Genomic DNA, 24,336 nt, shown 5'->3' on the forward strand with positions numbered 1-24,336 from the left:
CAAAATGACTGGCCTGTCTGAAGAAAATTTAAACAACCGAATGGGCCTGTTTTAGCATAAAAAGGTTTTTAAGGGCCACCTGAAAGTTAGTTAGTTAGTTAGGATTCCTACTGAATCTCTGCTGGAAAAGTATTAACTGTTTGCTTTTTAGATTTATTTTTAAAGTTTTTAAAGCTTTTAAAAAGTTTCTGTCATATGTTGTCTAGTATTTCTAGTATTGTTTAGTATTTCTAAGATGCCTTTGTTTTAATTCAAGGATAAGTGGGATATTATAAATAAATAAATAAATAAATAGACACATAAGCAAACCAGGTAAACTGAATAAGGTAACATTGATGAACACAGGAAGAAACAGAAACTCCATACCTACAAGGAAGTTTGTTGCCGCTTGAAGTGATATTGTTTATACATTTCCAGTTAAGTGTTTAACAGGTCCATTTATTGGTTTGTTCCTTTTACATTTGAAAAAATGAATTGACACAAAGACTGATGAAAAGATGAACGAAGTTATGAACTTAGCTCACCTGTTCCTTCAGAACTTCTGTCGTGGAAACCCTCAGAATCAAGTTCTACTTCATAAACACCTCAACTTATTTTTAACACCTGGTGTGAGTATTTTGAGTTGATGATAAATCTCTTGCATAACAGTCATTTGTACTACCAAGAGTTGCATTCAAATACCTAAACATTCAGATACATCCCTTTTCCCTAACAGTGGACCAGGGTAGGAATAAGGAGTCGGAGCAGTCCAAAACATATGCAGGGCAGTAAGTTGGTGACCTTCAGATTTGATCACTAGGGCCACCACCTTTGTTTTCCCGCTGCAAAGAACTGGAAGTGATCAAATTGCTTAGCTTAGTTGTGTGTGTGTTTGTGTGGTATGTGTAAGATCAGATCTTTCAGAAGCAGACAACACAGGAGACTATGCTCTTATCTTTATTATTTTAATTCACTATAATTAGGCCTGTCATCTGATTAAAGAAATCTTAAGTTGGTTATGGATATTATTTATTTATTTATTAATTGGTTGATTAACTAATCACATTTCCAAATCAGATCTGGGTTGTGGTAGTGAAATGATTTCTTATTTTTAGAACACCTGCCACGCACTTGCATAATATGATGGTGGTTAGTGACCCGATTTTTATCCTGCATTTCCTCCCAAAGGAACCCAGGGTGGCAAACAGCAAGAGTGTATAAAACAATGTGAAAATTTAAAAATATTTTAGAACCACCGAACATTCTTACAACTAAATAATGTCGAGGTTGGTCAGGAACAATATATTTTAGACATCAAATGCCTGGGTGAGCAGCAACATTTGAAAATGCTGTGTAAAGGTTAACACTGAGAGGAACAGACACACCTCTCCAGGGAGGCATCCCATAAGCAGGAAAACACCACTGAGAAAGTCCTCTTGTGGAGGCACCACCACCAACAGAGCCATTCATAAGGCCCCAGGTGATTGATACTGTATGCATATAATGTATGCAAATGCTTTAGAGGCACCAACTTCTCAAAGGTACTTCTTGGGGAAACCCATCTATAGGGCTGCTGATGTTTTAGTGCCACTTGTTCCATTTTCTTTCACTACCTTGACTTTTAGAAGTGATTTGTTAGTGAGAATATAAATAGGTTGGCAAAGCAGTGTGCTGCTCTTTGTGTTTGTGTATATGTGTATAATGCAATGGTTGGGAACCTCCAGCCTATATACCTAATTATGTCAGTCAAGCCTCTGAAAGTTTTGGGTTAACTACCTTCCCTAAATGGGACATGGGTGGCGCTGTGGGTTAAACTACAGAGCCTAGGACTAGCCAATCAAAAGGTCGGCAGTTCGAATCCCCGCAACGGGGTGAACTCCCATTGCTCGGTCCCTGCTCCTGCCAACCTAGCAGTTCGAAAGCATGTCAAAGTGCAAGTAGATAAATAGGTACCGCTCCGGCGGGAAGGTAAACGGCGTTTCCGTGTGCTGCTCTGGTTCGCCAGAAGCGGCTTCGTCATGCTGGCAATATGACCCAGAAGCTGTACGCCGGCTCCCTCAGCCAATAAAGCGAGATGAGCGCCGCAACCCCAGAGTCGGTCACGACTGGACCTAATGCTCAGGGGTCCCTCTACCTTTAAATGGGCCGCAGGTGGCACTGTAGGTTAAACCACAGAGCCTAATACTTGCCGATCAGAAGGTCGGCATTTCGAATCCCTGTGATGGGGTGAGCTCCCGTTTCTCGGTCCCTGCTCCTGCCAACCTAGCAGTTCGAAAGCACATCAAAGTGCAAGTAGATAAATAGGTACCGCTTCGGCGGGAAGGTAAATGGCATTTCCGTGCGCTGCTCTGGTTCACCAGAAGCAGCTTAGTCATGCTGGTCACATGACCCGGAAGCTGTCTGCGGACAAACGCCGGCTCCCTCAGCCAATAAAGCAAGATGAGAGCCGTAACCTCAGAGTTGGTCACGACTGCTCTGATGGTGTTTCCTGCTTGGCAGGGGGTTGGACTCGATGGCCCTTGTGGTCTCTTCCAACTCTATGATTCTATGATTCTATGATTCTATGATAATGGTCAGGGGTCCCTTTACCTTTACCTTCCCTTCCCTAAGACTTGATGTCATATAAGATGTCAGACACAGGAAAATTTGACCCATGACTTGAAACACCAAGCTGTGGCTGAATGAAGGAGAATTGTGAGCACACTCAAATTTAGAATGTATTTTTATTTACCATGTGACTTTACACCTCCCGCCCCCCCCCCCTTAAAACTATTTTTTCTAAGACTGGACACTTGGGGTTGCTTGCATGGTTGAAGAGTAACATAGCCAGTAGTCACATCACATGTTAAATAAAATGTGCAAGTATAGTACCCATGGTCCCACCAGTGATCTTTCCTCAGCAGAACGCCCTGTAGCACAACATGATTTCCTTTCTTGGTAGCTCTGCATTAAAGGACCTTGGAATGGGAGTCCAGTTATGACACTTGTCCCTTCCCTTCTAGTCCAGTGGCCAGGACTTGAATTTTTCCTTGGTTCCAGGGTGTTTCCACACCTAAACACCGTCTTTTAATACCCTTATTCTGCTCTGACTACACCCACAACATACCCATGTAACAAGCTTTATATTGGCTAACTTGGTTGGGTCACTTGAGGCTCCTGCCCTACTGGTTGCCCTACTGAGTCCGAGGATCTGCTCAAAGGTCAGTCTTGGGTTGTATCTCTGCAGCAGAGCACCTGCTTTGCATTCAAAACATTTGAGGTCAATCCCTGACATCTTCAATCAGGACGGGAAATAAACCCTGGAGCGCTGGTGCCACTCATTGTAAAAAATGCTAAGCTAAATGGATCAAGGCGACACCAGGCATGCAGCTACAGCTATATTGAGAAACAACACAAGAAATGAAATCTCAGATCTATTTTATTTACCTTACCTGGAGGCATTGGGAAGTCTTCCCTGCAGCTTTCTCTGACAGTTCCTACCAGTGCAGTTTTATTATGTGGTAGTAACTTGAGATTCCCATGTGTTCTAACTACTTCAGTCAGAATTTTGTGAAAGCACCATCTTTGCTGTTTTTCTGAGTGGCTTTTTGATTGTTTTTAAATTAGCTTCTTGAGGCTGAAACCATGCGACACATCTTCACAAACAATTACCATCTGTGCAATGAAATTAGTGAGCGGGTGGTGCAGCATTTTGTTCACTGCATCGAGACGCATGGCCGCCATGTGGAATATCTGCGCTTTCTGCAAACCATTGTCAAGGCAGACGGCAAATATGTTAAGAAGTGCCAAGATACGGTAATGACAGAGGTATGTTAACTCAGCTACACTCGATATGTTTGACACATGCAGTTTCTTCTACACTTTCATTATCATCATTTCATCAAGTTACAAGGCACTTAGCAGTTTCTATATACAGTATGAGTGAAAAAGATAGGGCCCTATCCTCAAGAAGCGTATAGCATGTGTGTGTGCTGAGCATGTGTAGGTGGCTCTGAGGAAGAGATTTTCAATCTACTGAATCCCTTTTTTATTGACACCTTTTCATGTACAGAGAACTGTGCTTTTGAATTGCTGCTATCCTTGAGTGTTGCTACATCTCAGTGTGACACGAAAGATCCAGCTCTGAATTTCAACAATGTGGGTAAACACAAAGGAGAGGAGAGAAAATTGGAGGAAAGATATGCAAATAGTGGTACAACAGCTGAATTTCCACACCCACTGTTGCCACTGATTCCCCGTTGATTGGGGAAGGGCCTTACATAGCTCAGTGGTAGAGTATTTACATTGCTTTCAGAAGGTTCGAGGTTCAATCTCCAGGATTTCTTGGCAGGGCTGGGAATGTCACCTGTCTGAAACCCCAGAAAGCCACTGGCAGTCATTGTCAACAATACTGAGCTAGATGGACCAATGATCTGACTCTGTATAATGCAGCTTTCCATATTCTTATACTCCAGTGTGGTTTGCCTATATCATAGATTTGGCAGTGTGAATGTTGCCACATATAACTAGGATTTTAGCACACAGAGATTCTAATTTGGTGAGGCCTTCTGTAGTGCTCAAAGCAAATAACTATGGTAGCAGGTGACAATCTGTGCAACACAAATATTTGAATTCCGTGTTCAGACCTTTGTTTATTATAGGGCAATATGTGTTGATGATCACAAATGGATTGGATATGTGTGGGAATAAAATGGAGTCCATGGGAATAGATTGTGCTAGGATTCTTTAATAAAAGTCAGGTGTAATCAAATAAAATGGTCCAGCTAAAGTAGTGATCCCTCTAGATTGCTTTTGGAGTGAGCTAAGAACATGCTTCGTGGGACGCGGGTGGCGCTGTGGGTAAAAGCCTCAGTGCCTAGGGCTTGCCGATCGAAAGGTCGGCGGTTCGAATCCCCGCAGCGGGGTGCGCTCCCGCTGCTCGGTCCCAGCGCCTGCCAACCTAGCAGTTCGAAAGCACTCCCGGGTGCAAGTAGATAAATAGGGACCGCTTACTAGCGGGAAGGTAAACGGCGTTCCGTGTGCTGTGCTGGCTCGCCAGATGCAGCTTGTCACGCTGGCCACGTGACCCGGAAGTGTCTCCGGACAGCGCTGGCCCCCGGCCTCTTGAGTGAGATGGGCGCACAACCCTAGAGTCTGTCAAGACTGGCCCGTATGGGCAGGGGTACCTTTACCTTTAAGAACATGCTTATTGAAATCAATGAGATTTAAAAGAGCTTAAGTTCTTTGGCTGAATCATACCTCTTGTAATCTTACTAATTTCAGTGGGAGAGGTAAGCATCTGGAGAATTCAATCCTATTGAAGTCAATGGGACTTGATATCCATGTTCAGCAGATGAGCTTGTGACCTCTTTTGCACATAAAACCATGCCAAGGTTTGTTTACTAATGGTTAACTATTACTTGTCCCACAGATGATCAAATAAATTATGGATTTTTTCCTCAGTATGTGGTTTGTTTTACTGTTGTTCTTGTCTCCTGCCTTTTAGCATGGTGAGCATCTGTGGTGCGGTGGACAAACCAACCATGGTTAGAGATGGATGCTGTCAGGGAAAGGGAGACGGTTAGAGAGACGAGGGGGGAGAGAGGCAATTACAGAGAGCCGAAAGAGCTCATTAGCAGTTTATCATCCGACTCAGAGGAGGAAATAGGGAGGGGGCAACCAGTCCCCAGAACGAGCTACTCACAGAACAAAGGAAGTAGGAGGCGTGCCCTGCACCGATGGGCATGCTGGGGAAAAAGACGTCACAAATCTTCAGTCGAGACATCTGACTGAGATGAGCATGGACGCATTTGTTTGAACTCTTGTAACTGCTTTGAACTTTTGGTAATAAATCTACAAGACAGAAATGGCTGTGTGCCTGGAGCGTTATCTCTGCTAGTTTTGGCAGCATCCACTCCTTACAGATGCTGTGTTTGCCTGTGACATCAAGTCATAGTTAACCAAACCAAGGCAACAAACCATGGCTTCGGATCATAGTTTCTTGGCAGGAAACAAACCAAATTGGGCAGAGTTTAGCTAACAAACCATGGCTTAATAAAACATGTGGAAACCAGACCACTGTTTTACCCTTCTAAAAGGTAGAAAATAAGTTTGAATTCATGTAAAAATAGCTAGCTAATAAGAATAATGGACAAAAAAGCAATTCACACGTATTTATTTGCCATTTTTGGATTGTCTGTAGATGGAGTAGTTAATGACAGAAGTTTTTAAGTGGATTTTGAACCTCATCAGTCATGACTGGAGTGAGGGAATAAGTCATCCCTTTCCCATCTCCAGATGCACCTATGTGTGTTGTTATTATGAGGCATAAAAGGTAACTACAGAAATACTGTTAGATGGGTCCCTCCCTATTTAATTTTGAACATATCAGAGTGTAAATCTTCAAAGCTTCAGCTCTGAAAGTGGCTTATTCTAACTACGAAGCAAGATGTTACGTGTGTTTTTTTATACAATGGGTTTTGGCCCAAAGGTCCCTAAAGCTATGAATAGCATGTTAATTTGAAATAACTATACAAGAAAAGTATAAAGAATGCAATCAAAAGAATATAAAATAGCAAAATCATAAAATACTCCTCAATCATACTGTATATGTGTTGGGAACACCAATTAACACTGCAGCAAAAGCCCTGAAAAATCAACAATCAAGCCACTCCATATCTCATTGTGGGTGTATACACTCCCCTCTTGTTTCTGACCTGAGGGGGACACATTTCACCAACAGGCCGTCCCCCTGGAGCAGAAACTGTCTCCCACTGCAGGGACAAAATACTCAGCAGACAGAATCCTCATTAGCACAACCTGGAGAAGAGGAAAAAGATAATAAAACCAGATAAATGCAACAAAAACAGTAAAATAAAATAAAAACTTAAAATACAAGAACAGAAGAGCCAACTATTTGATTATGATCAAATTAGCATCTGGATTAGCACAGAGATGGGCTCAGACTGCAAGAGGAGCATTGCACTGAACTAGAATATTGTTCCATATCCTGCCTGACAATGGCTCTGCAGGGTTTCAGACAGGAGTCTTTCCAAACTGTATCTGGAGATTCCAGGGATGGAGTCTGGGACTCTTTGCATGCAAGACAGGTGCTCTACCACTGTGCTATATTCCTTTCTTCTAAACTATATTTTTCTAAAGAAAATATAGTTGCAGGGATAAAATAGTTTTAACCAGCCTTCAAAAATACAACCATGAAGTAAAGAAATCTGGTGAGTTCTATTGGGGAGTGAATTTCTACACTGCAGACCCTACAGCTAAAAAAGCCCTGCTCTTTGTGGCCATAAATCTGGTATTTGATGGAACAGGCAGTCAGAAGTGTATTTCGTATGTACACTGCGGAATTCAGTCCTCTGAAAAGGTACTAGCTGGCTTCAGAACTTCTCAATCCAAGGACGAAAGAAGAAAGTGGACCAAGCAACACCTGTGGCAATAGGGTTTACCGACAAGTGACTTGGAGGAATTAGAGCCAAAGCTTAAGCTTTCCATCCTCAGCTTGATTCTCTTAAGCAAGCATGCTGCCTTGTCACTCACACACACCAAGTGATGTGCTGCTGGGTTGTTTGCACGCTGCATGATGTATGCAAGTGACACAAGTACGCTGCACGGTGTGTACGAGTGAGGTGAGTACATAGTGCAGCATGCGTGCACAGCCACCGTGAAATTTTGAGGGGCCCTCAGTCCCCTGCCCCCCAGTTGGTGCCCTTGCTCTTAAGTGGTCCCCAGGAAATCTTGTTGCTTATAAATGTTATATAAATGTGTATTGAGGTGGGGTGGGGGACTGAACTATTTAAACAGATTCAAAGTATTTCTTGTTATAATTTCAGCTAGTTAATGGGGGTGAAGACGTGCTGGTGTTTTACAATGATAGAGCATCATTTCCAATCCTCCTCCAAATGATGTGCTCTGAGCGGGATCGAGTGGACGAAAGCGGCCCTTTGGTTTACCACATCACCCTGGTGGAACTGCTAGCAGCATGTACAGAAGGGAAGAACGTTTATACTGAAATAAAATGTAACTCCCTTCTTCCACTAGATGACATAGTGAGAGTGGTGACTCATGATGACTGCATACCTGAGGTAAGCCAGACTTTACGGCATGCGAAGCATTGTTGTTGTTATTATAATATTATTAATTTATATAATTTATATAATTATATAATTTAATATTATTAAAGATTTCCTGGTTTACAAAAATACGTGCATTGTCCCTTTTTTCAAGTTGTGTTTTCTACAGATCAGTTTCATTTGTTGTGAGATGTTAGTGTTGCATACAGTGTTAGGTTAGGAAGAAAAGAAGGGGATTTAGACCACATTCTAGTCCATTGGGTGGGGTTTATTTCATAGCCTATGTCGTCCTCCCATTGTTTTTTGATTATGTCAAGGGGGTTTGTGGGATTTGGGAGCAGTATTTTGTATATTGTGGATGCCACCCCCTTGCTGTGTCCCTCTGTGGTGAGGAGGAGGTTTCCGAAGGTTGTCAAGGGCATGGTTGCTGCTGGTTTTACTAGTGGATTGTTTAAGAAGGCATGTAATTGGCAGTGTGCTAGCCAGGGCATTTGGGTGTCCCCTTGTTTGTCTTGTATTTTTTGTGTCAATGTGGGTTTGCTATTTTTGTAGAAGTCTGCTAGGTGGGATAAGCCTTTGGCTTGTCAGGTTTTTACCTGGAAGTTTTGTGCTGCGTGGTGGAATAGTGGGTGGTGAGCCAGGGGGTTTAGTGGGGATGGGGTTGGGGACAGTTTGCCTGCTTCTTTCTTCCATTTTTAAGCATGGTCTGTGTTAACCTGTTTAGTGATGTGGGGATTTTCCTTTGTTTGGGAGGAATGGGTATCCTGTGATGGGGGTATTTTCAATTGTGTCTCTCTTCAGGTGTACCCATTGTTTTGTCTCGTCTTCTAGAATGTAGCGTACTTGCTTGGCGATGTAATATGATTCTATGTTGGGGATTCCCCATCCTCCTCCTGAGGAGGGGAGGTGCAGGTATTTGGGGCTTATTCTTGTACGATTTATTGATTTTGCGTGACCCCGCTAATTGATTTACGGTCCCCAATTAGCTCTTTATGGCCGGTCCGGCACACTTCCCTGCGAAGACTCTGCTCCGTCTCCAGTAGCTCCAGTCACGCCTCAGCAGAGTTGAACACAGCGGTAAAAACTGTCACTTAGCTTCACTTAGCTTCCGACAAACACACAAAGCCCGGTTTGTCTATTTACAGTCCTTTATTCCGACATTCCCCAGAAAACTCCTGGACTCACCGCAGCCATGACAAACTGTGTCCTTCCCTCTCAAAAGACCAAGAGGAAGAGAGAAAACTCCTCCCAGCTTCGAAAGCTGACGTCAGAATGCTGAGGCATCATGGGAACAACTTAACCTGTTAAGTTTCAAACCCCATACCCCCTCTTGCCGCACATTCTGACAAGACCTTTTTGAGTTCAACACCTTCCCCTTTGCCTTGTGCCCCTTCCCGGCATCTTTCCCAGGCACCTGTTGAACCCCTTCAACATTCCCAGAATCACACTGTGCGAACCTTTCCCACGCACCCGTGACCTGATCCTTCTCAGGTGGAACACCCTTCGTGGCCCGAGAAGACCGCCTGGGCACAAACTGAGGTGTTTCATCTGAACTTCCCTCTGACCCACTTGGGCCAGCAGTTGTGTCTTCTCCGTCAGACTCTTCCCCCTCTGACTTGACAACCCGTCTGTGAGCTTTCTCCATTACGCTAACCGGAGTTGAAGCCTCACACCTGGACACTCCTTTCACAACCCTTGGAGATGCCCAAACCTGCCCTGAACCCTGATCCTGGACTTGGTCCCCATCACCGGGTTCTGAACCCTGATCCTGGACCTGGTCCCCATCACCGGGATCAGCCTCTGCCTCCCTTTCCTCCCTTTCCTCCTCAGAATCAGACAGACATTCTGAGAGAAAATCAGGACCATCCCCAGGCCTTGACCAACCACCCTGCTCACAGAACTCAGCATGCTTGCTGACCAGCAGCTTGGTTTGATCACCCTCTGGGTATGCAAACTTCCACCCATTGGTTGCAGGATCATATCCACAGAAGATCATTTCCTGAACCTTTGGACCACCTGCCTTCCGCTGAGCTGTTGGTACCGGCACGAAAGCCTTGGACCCGAACACGCGGAAGAAATGCACCTGTGGCTTTTTCCGGTGCAACAGAAAAAACGGTGTTTCCCCTATAACGTGGTTATAGGACCTGTTAAAAACAAAGTTGGCAGCTTTCCAAGCTTCACTCCAAAAGCTTTGAGGCAGCCCAGAGTCACACAGCAAAACCCTGACAGCTTCAGCCAGTGTTTCACTCCTGTGCTCTGCCACGCCTCTCTCTTGAGGAGACTTTGCACCCGTCACCTGGTGACGTATTCCCTTTTCCTTGAAAAACTCCTTCAGAGCAGACCCAGTAAACTGTGACCCTCGGTCGCTCTTGAACCCTTGCACCCTGGTGGAGAACCTTAGTTCCACCTCCGCAACCCAATCCTGGATCAGTTGCGCCGCCTCCCCCTGTGATTTGAGAGAGAAACACCAGCCAACCTGGCTGTGGTCATCTGTCAGCGTCAGCAGAAACCTGGCCCCACCCAGACTCTCACACCTCATGGGTCCTGACAGATCTGTGTGAACAAGCTCAAAGGGCTCTTTGGCTACCCTCCCAAACCCAGGAAAACCATGTACCTTTGCACCTTTGCATGCCCTGCACCCTAGGGACCTCCTCCCACATTCCCGGAGTTTGCACCCTTTTGTGCACCTGGGCAACTTCTGCACATTTTCCACACTGGCATGAGACATTCTCTTGTGCCATACATGAACACATGAATCATGACTGGGAACCTTAGCACACTGCGCCTGTGCTTTTCCAGCATTCCCACCACCCTCCAGAGGTGTCTCCAGAACAAAGAGATTGTTCTTGCTTTCCACGTTGACAAGTTGTCTCCCCCCTCTGAAAATGGAACAGGTGTCATTTTCAAAACAAATTTTGTACCCCTGCTTCAAAAGAGCTGGTACAGATAACAGACAACAATTCAGTCCCAGCACAACGTAGACCTCTAGCTCCTCCTGTAAAGGAGAAAAAAACATGTTAGCCACATCAGAAACTGATTTTCTCGTTCCGTCTGCTAACATAACAGTCATTCCAGTTGAAACAGCCCTGCAGTTCCGCATTTCGCCAGCAGGCTTGCTTATCAGGTGACGACTGACAGTAGTATCCAAAACCCAGCGCGTCACCGTGTCCTGGCTGGAGTTGTTCTTCACAGTTGCCATAGAAGCAGTGATAAGAAAACAACCCTCCCCAGTGTCTGAGCCACGTCCTTCCCTTGCGTTCCCACGCTGGCCTCCTCTCCGAGACTGATTCCCATGGGAACTCAGCTGGTTGACCTTGGCAAACTTGGCAACATCCTGCCTTGCCTCTCTGCTCCGGTGGGGGCAATCTCGACGCAAGTGTCCCGTTGAATTACAAACGTAGCAACGGCGACCAGTGGAAAAACACTGCCCGGGGCTCCTTCCAGCTGGCCTGGCCCTCCTTCTTCCGGAAAAGCACTCCTTGCCAGCTCCGCCCCCTCTGAACCGCCACTCCATTCCAGCACGTACAGTGGAAAACCTTTTAAACGTGCCTTTGGAATTCTTCGCCCCCCCGACCTGCTCACCAGCGCTCCTTGAGGCTAAAACATCAGGAACAGGGGCTCCAGCCATCTCTAGGTTTCTCATTCCTTCTCCCGGGCTCTGGCCTCCTGCTGAAGTTTCACAGCACATCCCAGACAGCCCTTGCTGACTTTACGCCCTTGCCCAACTTCTTAGAGTGAGCCTTCCAAACGGAATGTCCTCCAAGACCTGGCTGTCTGCCATTGTCTTCCGTTTTCCCAAGGGGCCCCAAGCTGTACTCACCAGCTTATTCAGCACCCGTTCTCAGCTGCTCTGAGCTCCGCAGCTACTCCTTGCCTCTTAGCAACAGGCAAAAATCTCCAAACGCTTCTCTGCTTCAAACCGCAGACTTCAAAGCGTTCCGGCAGCCTCCAGTGACAGCTTTACGATCGGTGATTAGGCTACCCATAACCTGTACGATTTATTGATTTTGCGTGACCCCGCTAATTGATTTACGGTCCCCAATTAGCTCTTTATGGCCGGTCCGGCACACTTCCCTGCGAAGACTCTGCTCCGTCTCCAGTAGCTCCAGTCACGCCTCAGCAGAGTTGAACACAGCGGTAAAAACTGTCACTTAGCTTCACTTAGCTTCCGACAAACACACAAAGCCCGGTTTGTCTATTTACAGTCCTTTATTCCGACATTCCCCAGAAAACTCCTGGACTCACCGCAGCCATGACAAACTGCGTCCTTCCCTCTCAAAAGACCAAGAGGAAGAGAGAAAACTCCTCCCAGCTTCGAAAGCTGACGTCAGAATGCTGAGGCATCATGGGAACAACTTAACCTGTTAAGTTCCAGACCCCATAATTCTTGTTTTTTTGTGTGAGAAGATAAATGAGTGTATTTTTTTCTGCCATTTGCGAAGTTGGGCTGGGGGAATCCAGATTGGGAGGGTTTGGAATAGGTAGGTTAGTTTTGGGAGGGTGATCATTTTGATCATGGCTATTTTGTCTGTGAGAGTGAAGTTGGTGTTGTTCTATCCCCTCAAGTCTTTGTTAATTTGTCGCCATAAGGGGTTGTAGTTGTGGTTGTATAGTTTGTAGAGGTTTATGATTATTTGTACCCCTAGGTACAAATAGGTATCTGAACTTGGTGTGGCAAAGTTTTAGCTTGGTGGTGTTGGTGAATTCTTTTTGGGTATGGGGAGGTGGGGTGTTGAAGCACATAGCCTCAGATTTTGCCAAATTTACCTGTAGGCCCGACACCATTGAAATGTGTTGAGTTCTCTGGTTAGGGTGGCTGCTATGTTTATGGGGTCTGGTGTTGTAAGCATTAGGTCATCTGCAAATTTATAGGTTCTGCCTTTTATTTCCACTCCCTTGATGTCTGTGGCTGCTCGGATTCGGATTGCTAAGGGTTCCAGAGCCAAGATAAATAAGAAGGGAGACAGTGGGCATCCTTGTTTTGTGCCTCTTGGGATTGCTATAGTATTAGAGTCCATATTGTTAGTTCTGCATTTTGCTGAGGCTTGGGAGTATATTTGAGGATTTGTAGGAAGTTGGGGCCAAATTTCATGTTAGTTAGTACTGCTAATATGTATTTCCACTCTAAGCAATCAGAAGCTTTGAGGATGTTTAGGGACATAATTGTCAATGGGAGTTTGGTTGCCTTGCTGTGTTCGATCAGGTTCAGTAGTTTCCTGATGGAGTCTGTTATATTGCGGCCAGGAACAAAGCCCGTCTGGTCTGGGGCTATTAACTTGTGTAGGAAGTTTTAGGCGGTTGGCCAAGATTTATGTGAATATCTTGTAGTCTTGGTTTATTAATGAGATTGGGTGGTATGATTCTACTTTGAGGCTGTCTCTCAGTTGTTTTGGGATGGAGACTATTTTGGAGTGGGTCCAGGTTTAGGGGATGGGCCCCCCTTTTATGATGTCACTGAATAGGCGGGTCATTTCCTATAAAAATTTGCTGTGAAGCCTGGGGCTTTGTGTGGTTTCAGGTTTTTGAGGACCGTATCTATTTCCTCTGGGGTGATAGGATGGTCCATGAATTCCTGTTCCTCAGCAGTTAAGGTAGACATGGTCAGTCCTGCTAGGAATTTTCTGATTTTCTTCTCAGGTGGGTTATGGGAGGTGTATAGGTTGGAGCAGAATTCTACAAATTCTGAGGTTATTTCTTTGGGGGAGAATGTTATGTTGCCGTCTTTTTTGGTGATGCTGTGTGTTCTTGTTTTGAGTGCTTTTTTCCTACATCTATTTGCTGGTAGTCTGGAGTTTCCCCCTCCTTATTCATAGAAGCATTGTTTAGAGTATGGAATGCTGATCATTGTTTTGTTGATTTCTAGGGAGTCTAGTTCTCTCCTTTTTTGTTCTATAAGTTTGAGGAGTTTTTTAGATCCTGTTTGTATGTAGCTTTCTCTTTTATGCAAGCTCCTCTGGTGACCGCTTTCATTGCGTCCCATAGGAGAGGGGCTGTTATATTATCTACATAATTTTCTTTGAAGTAGTTTTGGAGTGTTTTTGTGAGACTATCTCTAATTAGTTTATTTGTGGTTAGGATGGGACTGAAGGACCATGATGGGGTGGTTTCTGTTTCTTCTCCTATTTTAAGGGTAACTTTTACTGGGGCATGATCTGTGATTTTAATGCTACCTATGTTTGTTGATTCAACCAAGGGGATCATACCTTGTGTGAGCAGAATGGTATCTACGTAGTCTGGACACTGTGCCGTGGTACCCGGACTGGAATGTGTGGCTGATGTCTCCCAGGTTTTCTTTACCCCATATGTCATAGAGACATTTTTTAGCATTTTAAGCAATTTGTAAGAGTCCCTAATTGTTTGGGTTAAAGAGTGTGGGGGGGGGTAGATTACAGAAAGTAGCCTATATGTTGTTATATAGGTGTTTATTTGGGGTATCTTGGACTATCTGGTGTCTAACTGATTGGTCCTGGGTCTCAGCTGGCATGGAGGGCCTTTTTTAAGAATAGGCTGTCCTTCCTGTTGTTTGCGATAGGTAGTGAGATGGTGTTAAGCATCTTTGTGATGCCTATGTTGGGTATAAGATTTATACGCAATGTTGTCAGTGTTATTAACAACATCATTGGTATGTTGGGGTGGGGATATGGGTATTGGTATGCTCTGGCACTATCATTGTGCTGGTTGTGTGTCAGATTTTAGCCTGTTTGTGGATTGTTTTATTGAGGTTGGGGTATTGTTTTAGTTGGTACAGGTTTCTTTCTTTGTTTTCCTTTTTCCTATTTTTTCCCCTATTGTTTGTTGCCTTTGTGTGGTAAAGGAGGAGACGGAAAGGTTGGGGGGGTCCATTTTTGTATGTGTGGTTCTTTTTGTGTTATGGATGGAGTCCTTAGAGCAGGAGCAGGGTGCCGAGAGTGTGAGTTGTGGGTTGTTGGGGTAGTTGGGGAGTGGGGAATGTGGTTTTATGTTCAAGACTATCAAATTGTTTATCAATAGCCTTACTTCAGCTGTGTAGGTATTGCATTGCTCTAATTCTGTTTAGAAACATGGGGTATACACCCAGAGAAGCTGCATGGTCTCTGTTTCCAGTGTTGCACAGCATTTTAAAATTGTTTCCTGACAAGGGCCTTGTCCTTTCAAAAAGAAGCACCATGTCTGTATTCTTTGAGAATATGAACATTTCAGTATATGCACGAGTTTAATTCTTAAACTAAAACTTGAATAAAATGAGGTATTAAAGCAGAATAACCTTTGACTTTATTGACTTTAACTTTTTAGTTAAGGTAAAGGTAAAGGGACCGCTGACCATTAGGTCCAGTCGTGACCAACTCTGGGGTTGCAGCGCTCATCTCGCTTTATTGGCCGAGGGAGCCGGCGTACAGCTTCCGGGTCATGTGGCCAACATGACTAAGCCACTTCTGGCAAACCAGAGCAGGGCATGGAAACGCCGTTTACCTTCCTGCCGGAGCGGTACCTATTTATCTACTTGCGCTTTGATGTGCTTTCGAACTGCTAGGTTGGCAGCAGCAGGGACCGAGCAACAGGAGCTCACCCCATCACAGGAATTCGAACCGCTGACCTTCTGATTGGCAAGTCCTAGGCTGTGTGGTTTAACCCACAGCGCCACCTGCGTCCCTTAACTTTTTAGTTACTTTGCTATTAAAGGGAAAACTGCTACTCATAAAGACAAACTGTAAATGAACTTTCAGCTTGGACTGAAGATGAACACTGAGGAAAATGTGTACATAACAGCAGCATTATCTTACTGGTGCTCTCTTGAAATAAGTACATTTCATTCAGTCCTTGTTTTCGGAAGACGAACATGCTCTGTTCTGAGTATAACTTCCGATTTGAGTGCCACACTTCCATTTTCCTAGTGAGGGAAGGCGGGCTGGGTGGCAAGCAAGCAGGCAAGGGATGTCGCCACCCCCCCCCCCCAGCCTGCTCCTGCTTGCAGGCAAGTAGGGGTGGGATCGGGCTGCTCTGCTGGGGAGGTGCAGGCTCCATCACACTTTCCATTGAGGAGTTTGTGGCTGCACTCCCCTCAAGGGAGAAGTTTAAAGGAGTCCCCACCTCCGTATCAGATCCCCTGCAACCCCATGAAGGCAGCCAGGCTGAATAGTTGTTGGGGTTGGGGAAGGTGGCGGCAGCCCAGAAGCTGCACCTGAGAGCCCCTGCACCACCTGAAGGCAGCCAGGCGCTCAGCCCGCTCCCACTCCTACTTGCATGCAAGCAGGAGTGAAGATGGGGATCTCTCAGCGTGAAGCCTCCACTCCACTTCTGCAGTGGTGATTCAAGTTATACAGGGTGAATATTTTAAAAGAGGCCCTGTGGAACATGTGTACTCTGTATCCACAGGGCCTCTTTTAAAGGACTCACCCTGAAGTAGATGACCACAAAAGGGCAGGGGGTTACTATTGAAAGTGGATGGGGAGATACATTTATGTAGGTATCTTCTTCTTCTTCTTCTTCTTCTTCTTCTTCTTCTTCTTCTTCTTCTTCTTCTTCTTCCTATTATTATTAGTTTGGGGGGGAAGGAGAGAAAAGAAAAGACAGATAAAGGAGGTGGATGGAGGGGGTAGGACATTTAAGAGTAAAGGAAAAAGGAAAGGAAAAAGGAAAAACTATCCAATCACTGAACGTCACTTTCAATCCTTCATTTGCATAACTATCTACAGTATCCCCCTGCTGGCCCAGGGTGAGAACTTCAGTACATAACAAAAAGTAAAAATAAAAAGTATATAGCCAAGCCAAGCAAGTTTACAAACGCACGCAGAAAATTGCTAAACGTGAGTGGCAACATAATCGTTGGCAGGCTTTGATTACTGCTTCAAAACCACACAGATCCAGGGAATTCTGGTCTTTGATTAACAGAAGGGGGAGGAAATACCCAAGGGCAGTCATCCCTGCACCGACATGGGAATTGTTCCTGAAGAAATGTTTCTCACAGGCAGATGCTCCCTCCGACCATCTGAGGCATCTGTTTACCCACCTACCTATTTGGCCTCCCACCAATCCTGACGAAATAGCCAAGCTAATAGCTCAGCTGAAACCGGACAAAGCCCCAGGGCCCGACCTGATCCCTGCTGAAGCCATCAAACTACACCCAAAATGGTGGGCTGGCATCTTGGCCAAAACCCTCGATGCAATCAACGCTTCCGGTCTCATCCCCAAAATATGGAAGGAGGCCATTATAGTACCAATTCATAAGAAAGGTTCTCCAATGGAGCCGGAAAACTACCGTAACATCAGCCTCCTTTCGATCATAGGGAAAATTTATGCCAGCTTTTTGCTGACTAAACTATTGCGATGGGTAGATGAGACTAACCAGATTGGCCACGAACAAGCAGGGTTCAGAATTAAACGTTCTACAACCGATCATGCGATAGTTCTTTATCATCTGGCACGGAAGTACTCCTCCCCTCCCCGGGGCTACCTCTGTGCTGCCTTCTTAGATCTAAAGGCAGCCTTTGACAGCGTTCCTAGAAATATTCTTTGGGAGAAACTTGCGAAACAGGGCATTGATAGAAGACTCTTATGGCTTATAAGTCAGCTCCACGAAGGTACCCTTGCCAGAGTGAGACTTACTCCTGCGGGCGACCTCACAAATTTGATACCAATAAACAAGGGAGTGCGCCAAGGATGTATATTGGCTCCCTGCCTATTCAACCTATTCATCAGCGACATGTGAGCACCCCTAGTTAACTCATCTCCAAGTACACACGCGCCTAGACTAGCGGATTACCGCTGCCCACTCCTTTTATATGCGGACGACGCGGTACTTCTATCTTATACACGTGTTGGACTAACCAGAGCTCTGAAGATCTTTGCCACGTATTGTCAACTCAACCAATTAACCATCAACCATGTTAAATCCAAGATTCTGATTTTCTCCAGAAGCCGGAGATTATACGATTGGAAGCTTGGTGGAGCAAAAATAGAGCAAGTCCTAAAATTTCAATACCTTGGAGTTATTTTTCAATTCAATTTGGGGTGGAAAGCTCAAATTCAACACCTACTTAACAAGGCCAAAACTCTGTCATATGCGCTCCTCCGATTTTTCTTTTCGGATGGAGCTCTGCATGTTCCCTCGGCCCTAAAGGTGTTCAAGGCAAAAGTGGTTGCCGTGCTTGCTTATGCTGCCCCGCTCTGGGCCGTGATGACAGATCTTGCTCCCCTTGAGACTCTGCAAAACCAATTCCTACGTCGGCTCCTAATGCTCCCCCTGTGCGTAAGCAACGCAGCCATGCGACTAGAATTGAAGATCGCATCCTTAGAAACTTGCCTGTGGAAGCAAGTCTTCAACTATTGGTTATCATTGTGACATAGATTACCAAACCATTACCTTGTCCAATGCTTATGGCGAGATGAATTCTCTAGCCTTGGACTAGTAGAATTCATGCCAAACTCCTGAGTTATGGAATCTCTCCCTCAGATTCCCTAAAACTAGACCAAATCACTGCTCAAAGACTGATCCGCCAAAGACTGGATGACATCGACTTACAGTGAAATTATATGCTGGGGGGAGGTGTTTGTTCGCCTCAGAACATTGGTATCACTTTAACTTACTGCGTTCCATCATACCTCTCCTCCCTTTCGACTGTTGCCCATAGACTGGCCTTCACCAAAGCGAGGTTTAACATTTTTCCCTCCAATGTCCTGAGACATAGATTCTCAAAGGGCCAAGCCTCCGCCATGTGCGAATGTGATAAGGAGACGCTGGAGTCGCTCCAGCACATTATGTTCACTTGCCCCTTGTTCAATGTGCCACGGGCAAATTTGTTGGGATCAATCATACAGAAACTAGAGAGTACCCCACCAAAATTCCACCTTGCCCAAATCTTGCAGGATAAGGATACCCACACGACCCTGAAAGTGGCTAGGTTCCTGGTCGCTGTCCTTACCCAAAAGCGACGCCAAGGAGCACCCCAAGCTAATTAAGGCGTAGTATGCCATTCCATCTTATAGCATTTTATTGTTATAGTGGTGTTTTAGCGGCTGTTTTTTCCCACGTGCACAAGCTGTTATTTATGTGTTGTTTTTACTTGTATGGGCCTATGGCCGTAATAAAATTTTATTTATTTATTTATAGTATATAGAAAACCCCTTTAAGGGGGAAAATAAAATAGAATTATATATGTATTCTCTTTAAAGAGAAAAAGGAAAGGGAAAGGGGGGGAAAGGGAAAAAGATAACAATAGCAATCACAATAATGTAGAAAAAAAGTTTTGTTTTGTTTTTGTTGTTTTAAAAAAGGAGGTTGACAATAAAGGGCAGGCAGGAGGAGGAAGGACACCCCACAAAAAAGGACTCTTTTAAAAATTTTATTCTATTTTATTTTCCCACTATTTAATTTAAAAAATGGGGGGGGGGGGGAGTCAGGGCTGAAGTGGCGGTCCCAGGAAGTGGCCTCTGTTGGTTCAGGGCTCCTTTATGGGCACACCATTTTAATTCTTAAGAGTTAGAAAAATGGAGGTAAAAAAATTGAGGGGGAAAATGAATTAAAAATATATTAAGGAAATTAAGGAAAAGGATTTTTTAAAAAAATGATTTGGATCCTGTTTCCATTTCCAGCTGCCAGTGGCACCCCTCTGTCAGCAGGAGAGGGCCAACGCAGTGCCCGTCTTCTCCCGGGGTGATTCCCTTAGTGTGGCTCCCCTATGGGTCCCTGCCCACTTCCCTCGCTCCAGTCACTAGAGAGGTTGGATCTGGTTTGGACTGGGCTGCGCACTTCTATGCGGTCTCCCTGACTCTCCCAGTCCCATCCTACCTCTCTTTCTTGATTACTACTGTCAGATGGCAGTGGTGGTTGCTCATGAGTAACCAGGCAGGACTACGACCTGTCTTTAACAGGTTTTATTTTGGTGCAAAACTATTTACAGTACAGAACCATCAGTTCATGTCTGCCTCAATTGCTAGCAGAATCTGGGAGTGGTCGTTTCCTGGTCCTCCCCCAACATAAGAGCTTAGTCACCCCCAGCCTTTTCCTTCCTCCTTTGCGTTTTATGCCTCTGCACAAGGTGGGTGACGGAAGAGGCGTGCTTCCCTCCTGACCGGCTTGGCAAGGATCGGTGCCGAGGCTTCCAGCAGCATCCCTCTAGCCCTTTTCCCTCCTTTACCCGGGAGGTGGGGCTTTCCCCAGCCTCCGACTGACGAGGTGCAGTGCTGGGACTCCCAACAGCAACCTCTGTTCCCTTCCCTCTTCCCCACTGGAGGTGTGGCTTTCCCCACCGCAGGAAGAGGAACTGCTTCGCAAGATTTTCAGAGGTTCCCTGTAGCCCAACGGCCCCTTTGCCTCCCTTCCCTGTTTCGATGGCAGGCCCCTGACAGCTACAATGGCGGTTGCCGTGACGGTGGAAGCTGGCAAGTGTAATGTGAAGCATAATTATAAGAATATTTTCAGTGCCTGTTTTTAAAAACAAAAAAATAAAGACAGCATGCCAGGCTGAAAACGGGGTTCTATTGTGTGTTAAACTGTTATTAACAAAGAAGTAAATCAAGACATTTCTTATTGAATGAAACAATGAAGTGTTGATTCCCTTAGAATCATAGAATCATAGAATCATAGAATCATAGAGTTGGAAGAGACCACAAGGGCCATCGAGTCCAACCCCCTGCCAAGCAGGAAACACCATCAGAGCACTCCTGACATATGGTTGTCAAGCCTCTGCTTAAAGACCTCCAAAGAAGGAGACTCCACCACACTCCTTGGCAGCAAATTCCACTGTCGAACAGCTCTTACTGTCAGGAAGTTCTTCCTAATGTTTAGGTGGAATCTTCTTTCTTGTAGTTTGGATCCATTGCTCCGTGTCCGCTTCTCTGGAGCAGCAGAAAACAACCTTTCTCCCTCCTCTATGTGACATCCTTTTATATATTTGAACATGGCTATCATATCACCCCTTAACCTCCTCTTCTCCAGGCTAAACATGCCCAGCTCCCTTAGCCGTTCCTCATAAGGCATCATTTCCAGGCCTTTGACCATTTTGGTTGCCCTCCTCTGGACACGTTCCAGTTTGTCAGTGTCCTTCTTGAACTGTGGTGCCCAGAACTGGACACAGTACTCCAGGTGAGGTCTGACCAGAGCAGAATACAGTGGCACTATTACTCCCCTTGATCTAGATGCTATACTCCTATTGATGAGGCCCAGAATTGCATTGGCTTTTTTAGCTGCCGCTGTGCTCTACACCACACACTAATGTGGCACCAGGTTGTAAGGAACAGGAAATAATACAAGCTATTGTGTTTTGCCACTTAAACTAAGGCCAGGCTGCCATTTTGTGCTATTAAGTGTCTTTGTACAAAATAGATATAGGCCTTGGACATGTCAATACTCCAATTCCTAAACATTTCTTAAGTATATTAAGAGACAGGAACAAGGCAGGGAATAGCAGTTGTGCTGATATACAATTAAAAAATAAAAGTATTGCTAAAGAAGCATAAGGAGATTGTGGTGAGGTTGAATTCTTTGCATCTGACTTCACTGTAGAAGACTGAAATTACATATTTGAAATACATATTGAAACATACATGTTGACCTCCTTTCACTTCCATAGATGGTTGCCTTAATAATTTCCACTATTTGCATGCAGTTCCATAATATTGAAGTTCTCTGGGTGACTTAAAATAAATACTACAAATCAGGGTAAATATAAAATGCAACCTAAAATTATCAAATGAGAAATTTTAAAGGACCGATGTTTGTATTGTTTTTTTAGATATGTTGTAAGCCGCCCAGAGTGGCTAGGGAAACCCAGTCAGATAGGTGGGGTATAAATAGATAAAACAATAACAATAATACCAATAATAATAATATCAAAACTAAGCAAATACCACAAATACAAGAGTTCACAACAGTCCCAAGATTAAAATCAAAGATTTTAAAAATGAGAGCTCTGGAATACTAAAGTTGCTTAGAAGACCTGGGTAAATAAAAAGGGTAAGACCCGGTTTCAGAAGGACCACAAAGATGGTGCCAGGTGAGTCTTCCTGGGAAGATAGCTTTATAACCTCAGTGCTACCACAAGAAAGGATGAGGGTGTGTTCCTGTGGTATCCACATAGGATCTTAAGGTTTGGTTTGGTAAATACAGCAAAAGATGGTCTTTCTGATAACTTGGTCCCAAAGCATTTAGGGCCCTGAAGGTTAAAGCCAGCACTTCAAATTGTGCTGGGAAATGCACTGGGAAATTGTGCTGGGAAGTGCAGCTGTCAAATCTTAATATGGTCAGACTTCTGAGTCTTCTTGACTGTGAGCTGGTTCACACATAAAGCTGTGCCAATCCCAATATTTATATTGCAAATATTTGGGCTCTTGGAGAAGAGATGGTGTCAGTTTTGCTCCTCTGGTCTGCATTTTTGTTGTAAGCCATTACATGCCAACCAGCTCAGTATTTTATGGACTACAAGAAAATACATATGTAGTGACTTTGGCTTACCTGATTCATTTTTTTAAAATATTATGTTCCAGGTGAAGATAGCATATGTGAACTTTGTCAATCATTGCTATGTAGACACTGAGGTCGAAATGAAGGAAATCTACACCAGTAACCACATCTGGAAACTATTTGAAAACTTTCTTGTTGATATGGCAAGGGTAAGTTTTATGAATCATTAAATATTGATTAATATTGAATCGTTAATAATCTTTATTAAAGGCAGTGGGCTGGAGCTTTATGTTTCTGTTTTAAGTTAATTTTATGTTTATTTTTTCACGAGTCACTGGAACGAGGGACCTACAATGTGGGGTGCCAGATGGGGTGCCTTTTCTTCCTTTTGAATTATCCCTTTTTTTGTTGTCTTCTTTTTAACATTTTCCTTTTTTTTAGAAAAAGCAGAATAGGAAGCGAAGCACATGTGTTCATGATAACTGAAAATTTGCTTATAATGTAAAAAGGTGACTCATGTTAGTGATCCGAACCTTGGGAAATATAGCTTTATTGTTCCATGTTTGGTATCACCTACTGTATAAGGAGGGGTGGTGGCTTTTTGCTTTTGCTTTACATTGAATAAAAATGGGGGGATGTGATGGATGGGAGCTGCTGTTTTCACACATTCTTCATGCAGTTCCTCTGTCTGCTCTAGGTTTGTAACACAACCACGGACAGAAAACATGCAGATGCATCTCTGGAGAAGTATGTCACAGAATCAGTAATGAGCATAGTGAGTGGTTTCTTCAGTTCTCCATTTTCAGACAACAGCACAAGCCTCCAGGTAAAGACTTAGAATCATAGAATTTTCCAGACCCTTGATCCCTTGGTTGCCCTCCTCTGCATATGCTCCAGCTTGTCAACACCAGCTTGTCTTAAATTGTGGTGCCCAGAATTGGACATAGTATTCCAGGTGTGGTCTGACCAAGGCAGAATAGAGTTGTGCTATGACTTCCCTTGATCTGAACACTATGCTTCTGTTGATGCAGCCTAGAATAGCATTGTTTCTTTTTGCTGCTGCATCACACTGTTGACTCACGTTAAGCTTGTTGTTCACCAAGACCCCTAGATCCTTTTCAAATGTACTGCTAGTAAGCCATGTGTCCCCCATCCTATATTTGTGCATTTGCTTCTTCCTGCCTAAGTGCAGAACCGTATGTTTGTCACTATTGAAATTCATTTTGTTAGCTTGTGCCCAGTTCTCCAATCTGTTAAGGTCATTTTGAATTCTGATTCTGTCTTCTGTGGCATTAGGTACCCCTTCCAGTTTGGTGTCATCTGCAAATTTGAAATATGTGATACATGTTTATTTCAGACTACTATTCCATGGTGTCAGGAAACTGACATCGGAGCAGAGTGGAGAGGCTAGGCTCCCCAACGATGCCGGAGAGGGAACCAGTACAGAGAGGGCTTCCGCTGGGGAAGAAAGGCAAGGTGACACCAGGAAGAAAGAAGGGATTGAGAGCTCTTCGGAGGGGAGGCTCCGAGACTCTTCTAGTGAAGTCAGTGAGGAGAGTGGAGGACCACCGATAGGCACGCCCACTCTGCGCAGAAGGCTGCCGCGCAGAGAGGCGAGAAGGAGGCTGTCCGTTAAGGAATTTTTATGTTGGAGGAAGTTTAGGAAACGCCCACTGACGGATTCTGCCAGCGACTGAAGCAGTCGTGCCCAAGGGGGGCTGCTCAGCCGGGGAAAACCCAACCGCCTCACGCAGTTTGGAGCAGGTGGAAGTTACACACAAGCAACCCCAATTCCCATGATAGCAATCCGTCAGTCCTTTACGTTGCTTGTGTGAAGGAGAATAAGTGCATCGTCATGAGTCAAACCGGAGGAGCCGGCGCAGGAGAGGGGGCCAAGGGAGGACCAAGTCTGGA

The 24,336-nt window shown here is 44.7% G+C and overlaps 1 protein-coding gene across 11 annotated transcripts in view; it reads left to right on the forward strand.

The window, feature by feature from the left end:
- The window catches only part of ITPR2 (inositol 1,4,5-trisphosphate receptor type 2), a 364,184-nt gene that overhangs the window by 130,727 nt on the left and 209,121 nt on the right, over positions 1 to 24,336 (forward strand). For all 11 annotated transcript variants that reach the window (XR_013394522.1, XR_013394523.1, XM_077935647.1 and 8 more), the window contains 5 exons: positions 486 to 608; positions 3,586 to 3,786; positions 7,806 to 8,057; positions 22,506 to 22,631; positions 23,120 to 23,248. Coding sequence is in view for 9 of the 11 variants with exons in the window: in XM_077935647.1 (XP_077791773.1) it covers positions 486 to 608; positions 3,586 to 3,786; positions 7,806 to 8,057; positions 22,506 to 22,631; positions 23,120 to 23,248 (831 nt within the window). In the remaining 2 variants the exon portion in view is untranslated. The remainder of the gene's footprint in view (positions 1 to 485; positions 609 to 3,585; positions 3,787 to 7,805; positions 8,058 to 22,505; positions 22,632 to 23,119; positions 23,249 to 24,336) is intronic.

This window comes from Podarcis muralis, chromosome 10, assembly GCF_964188315.1.
Source record: "Podarcis muralis chromosome 10, rPodMur119.hap1.1, whole genome shotgun sequence".
NCBI classification, from domain to species: domain Eukaryota; kingdom Metazoa; phylum Chordata; class Lepidosauria; order Squamata; family Lacertidae; genus Podarcis; species Podarcis muralis.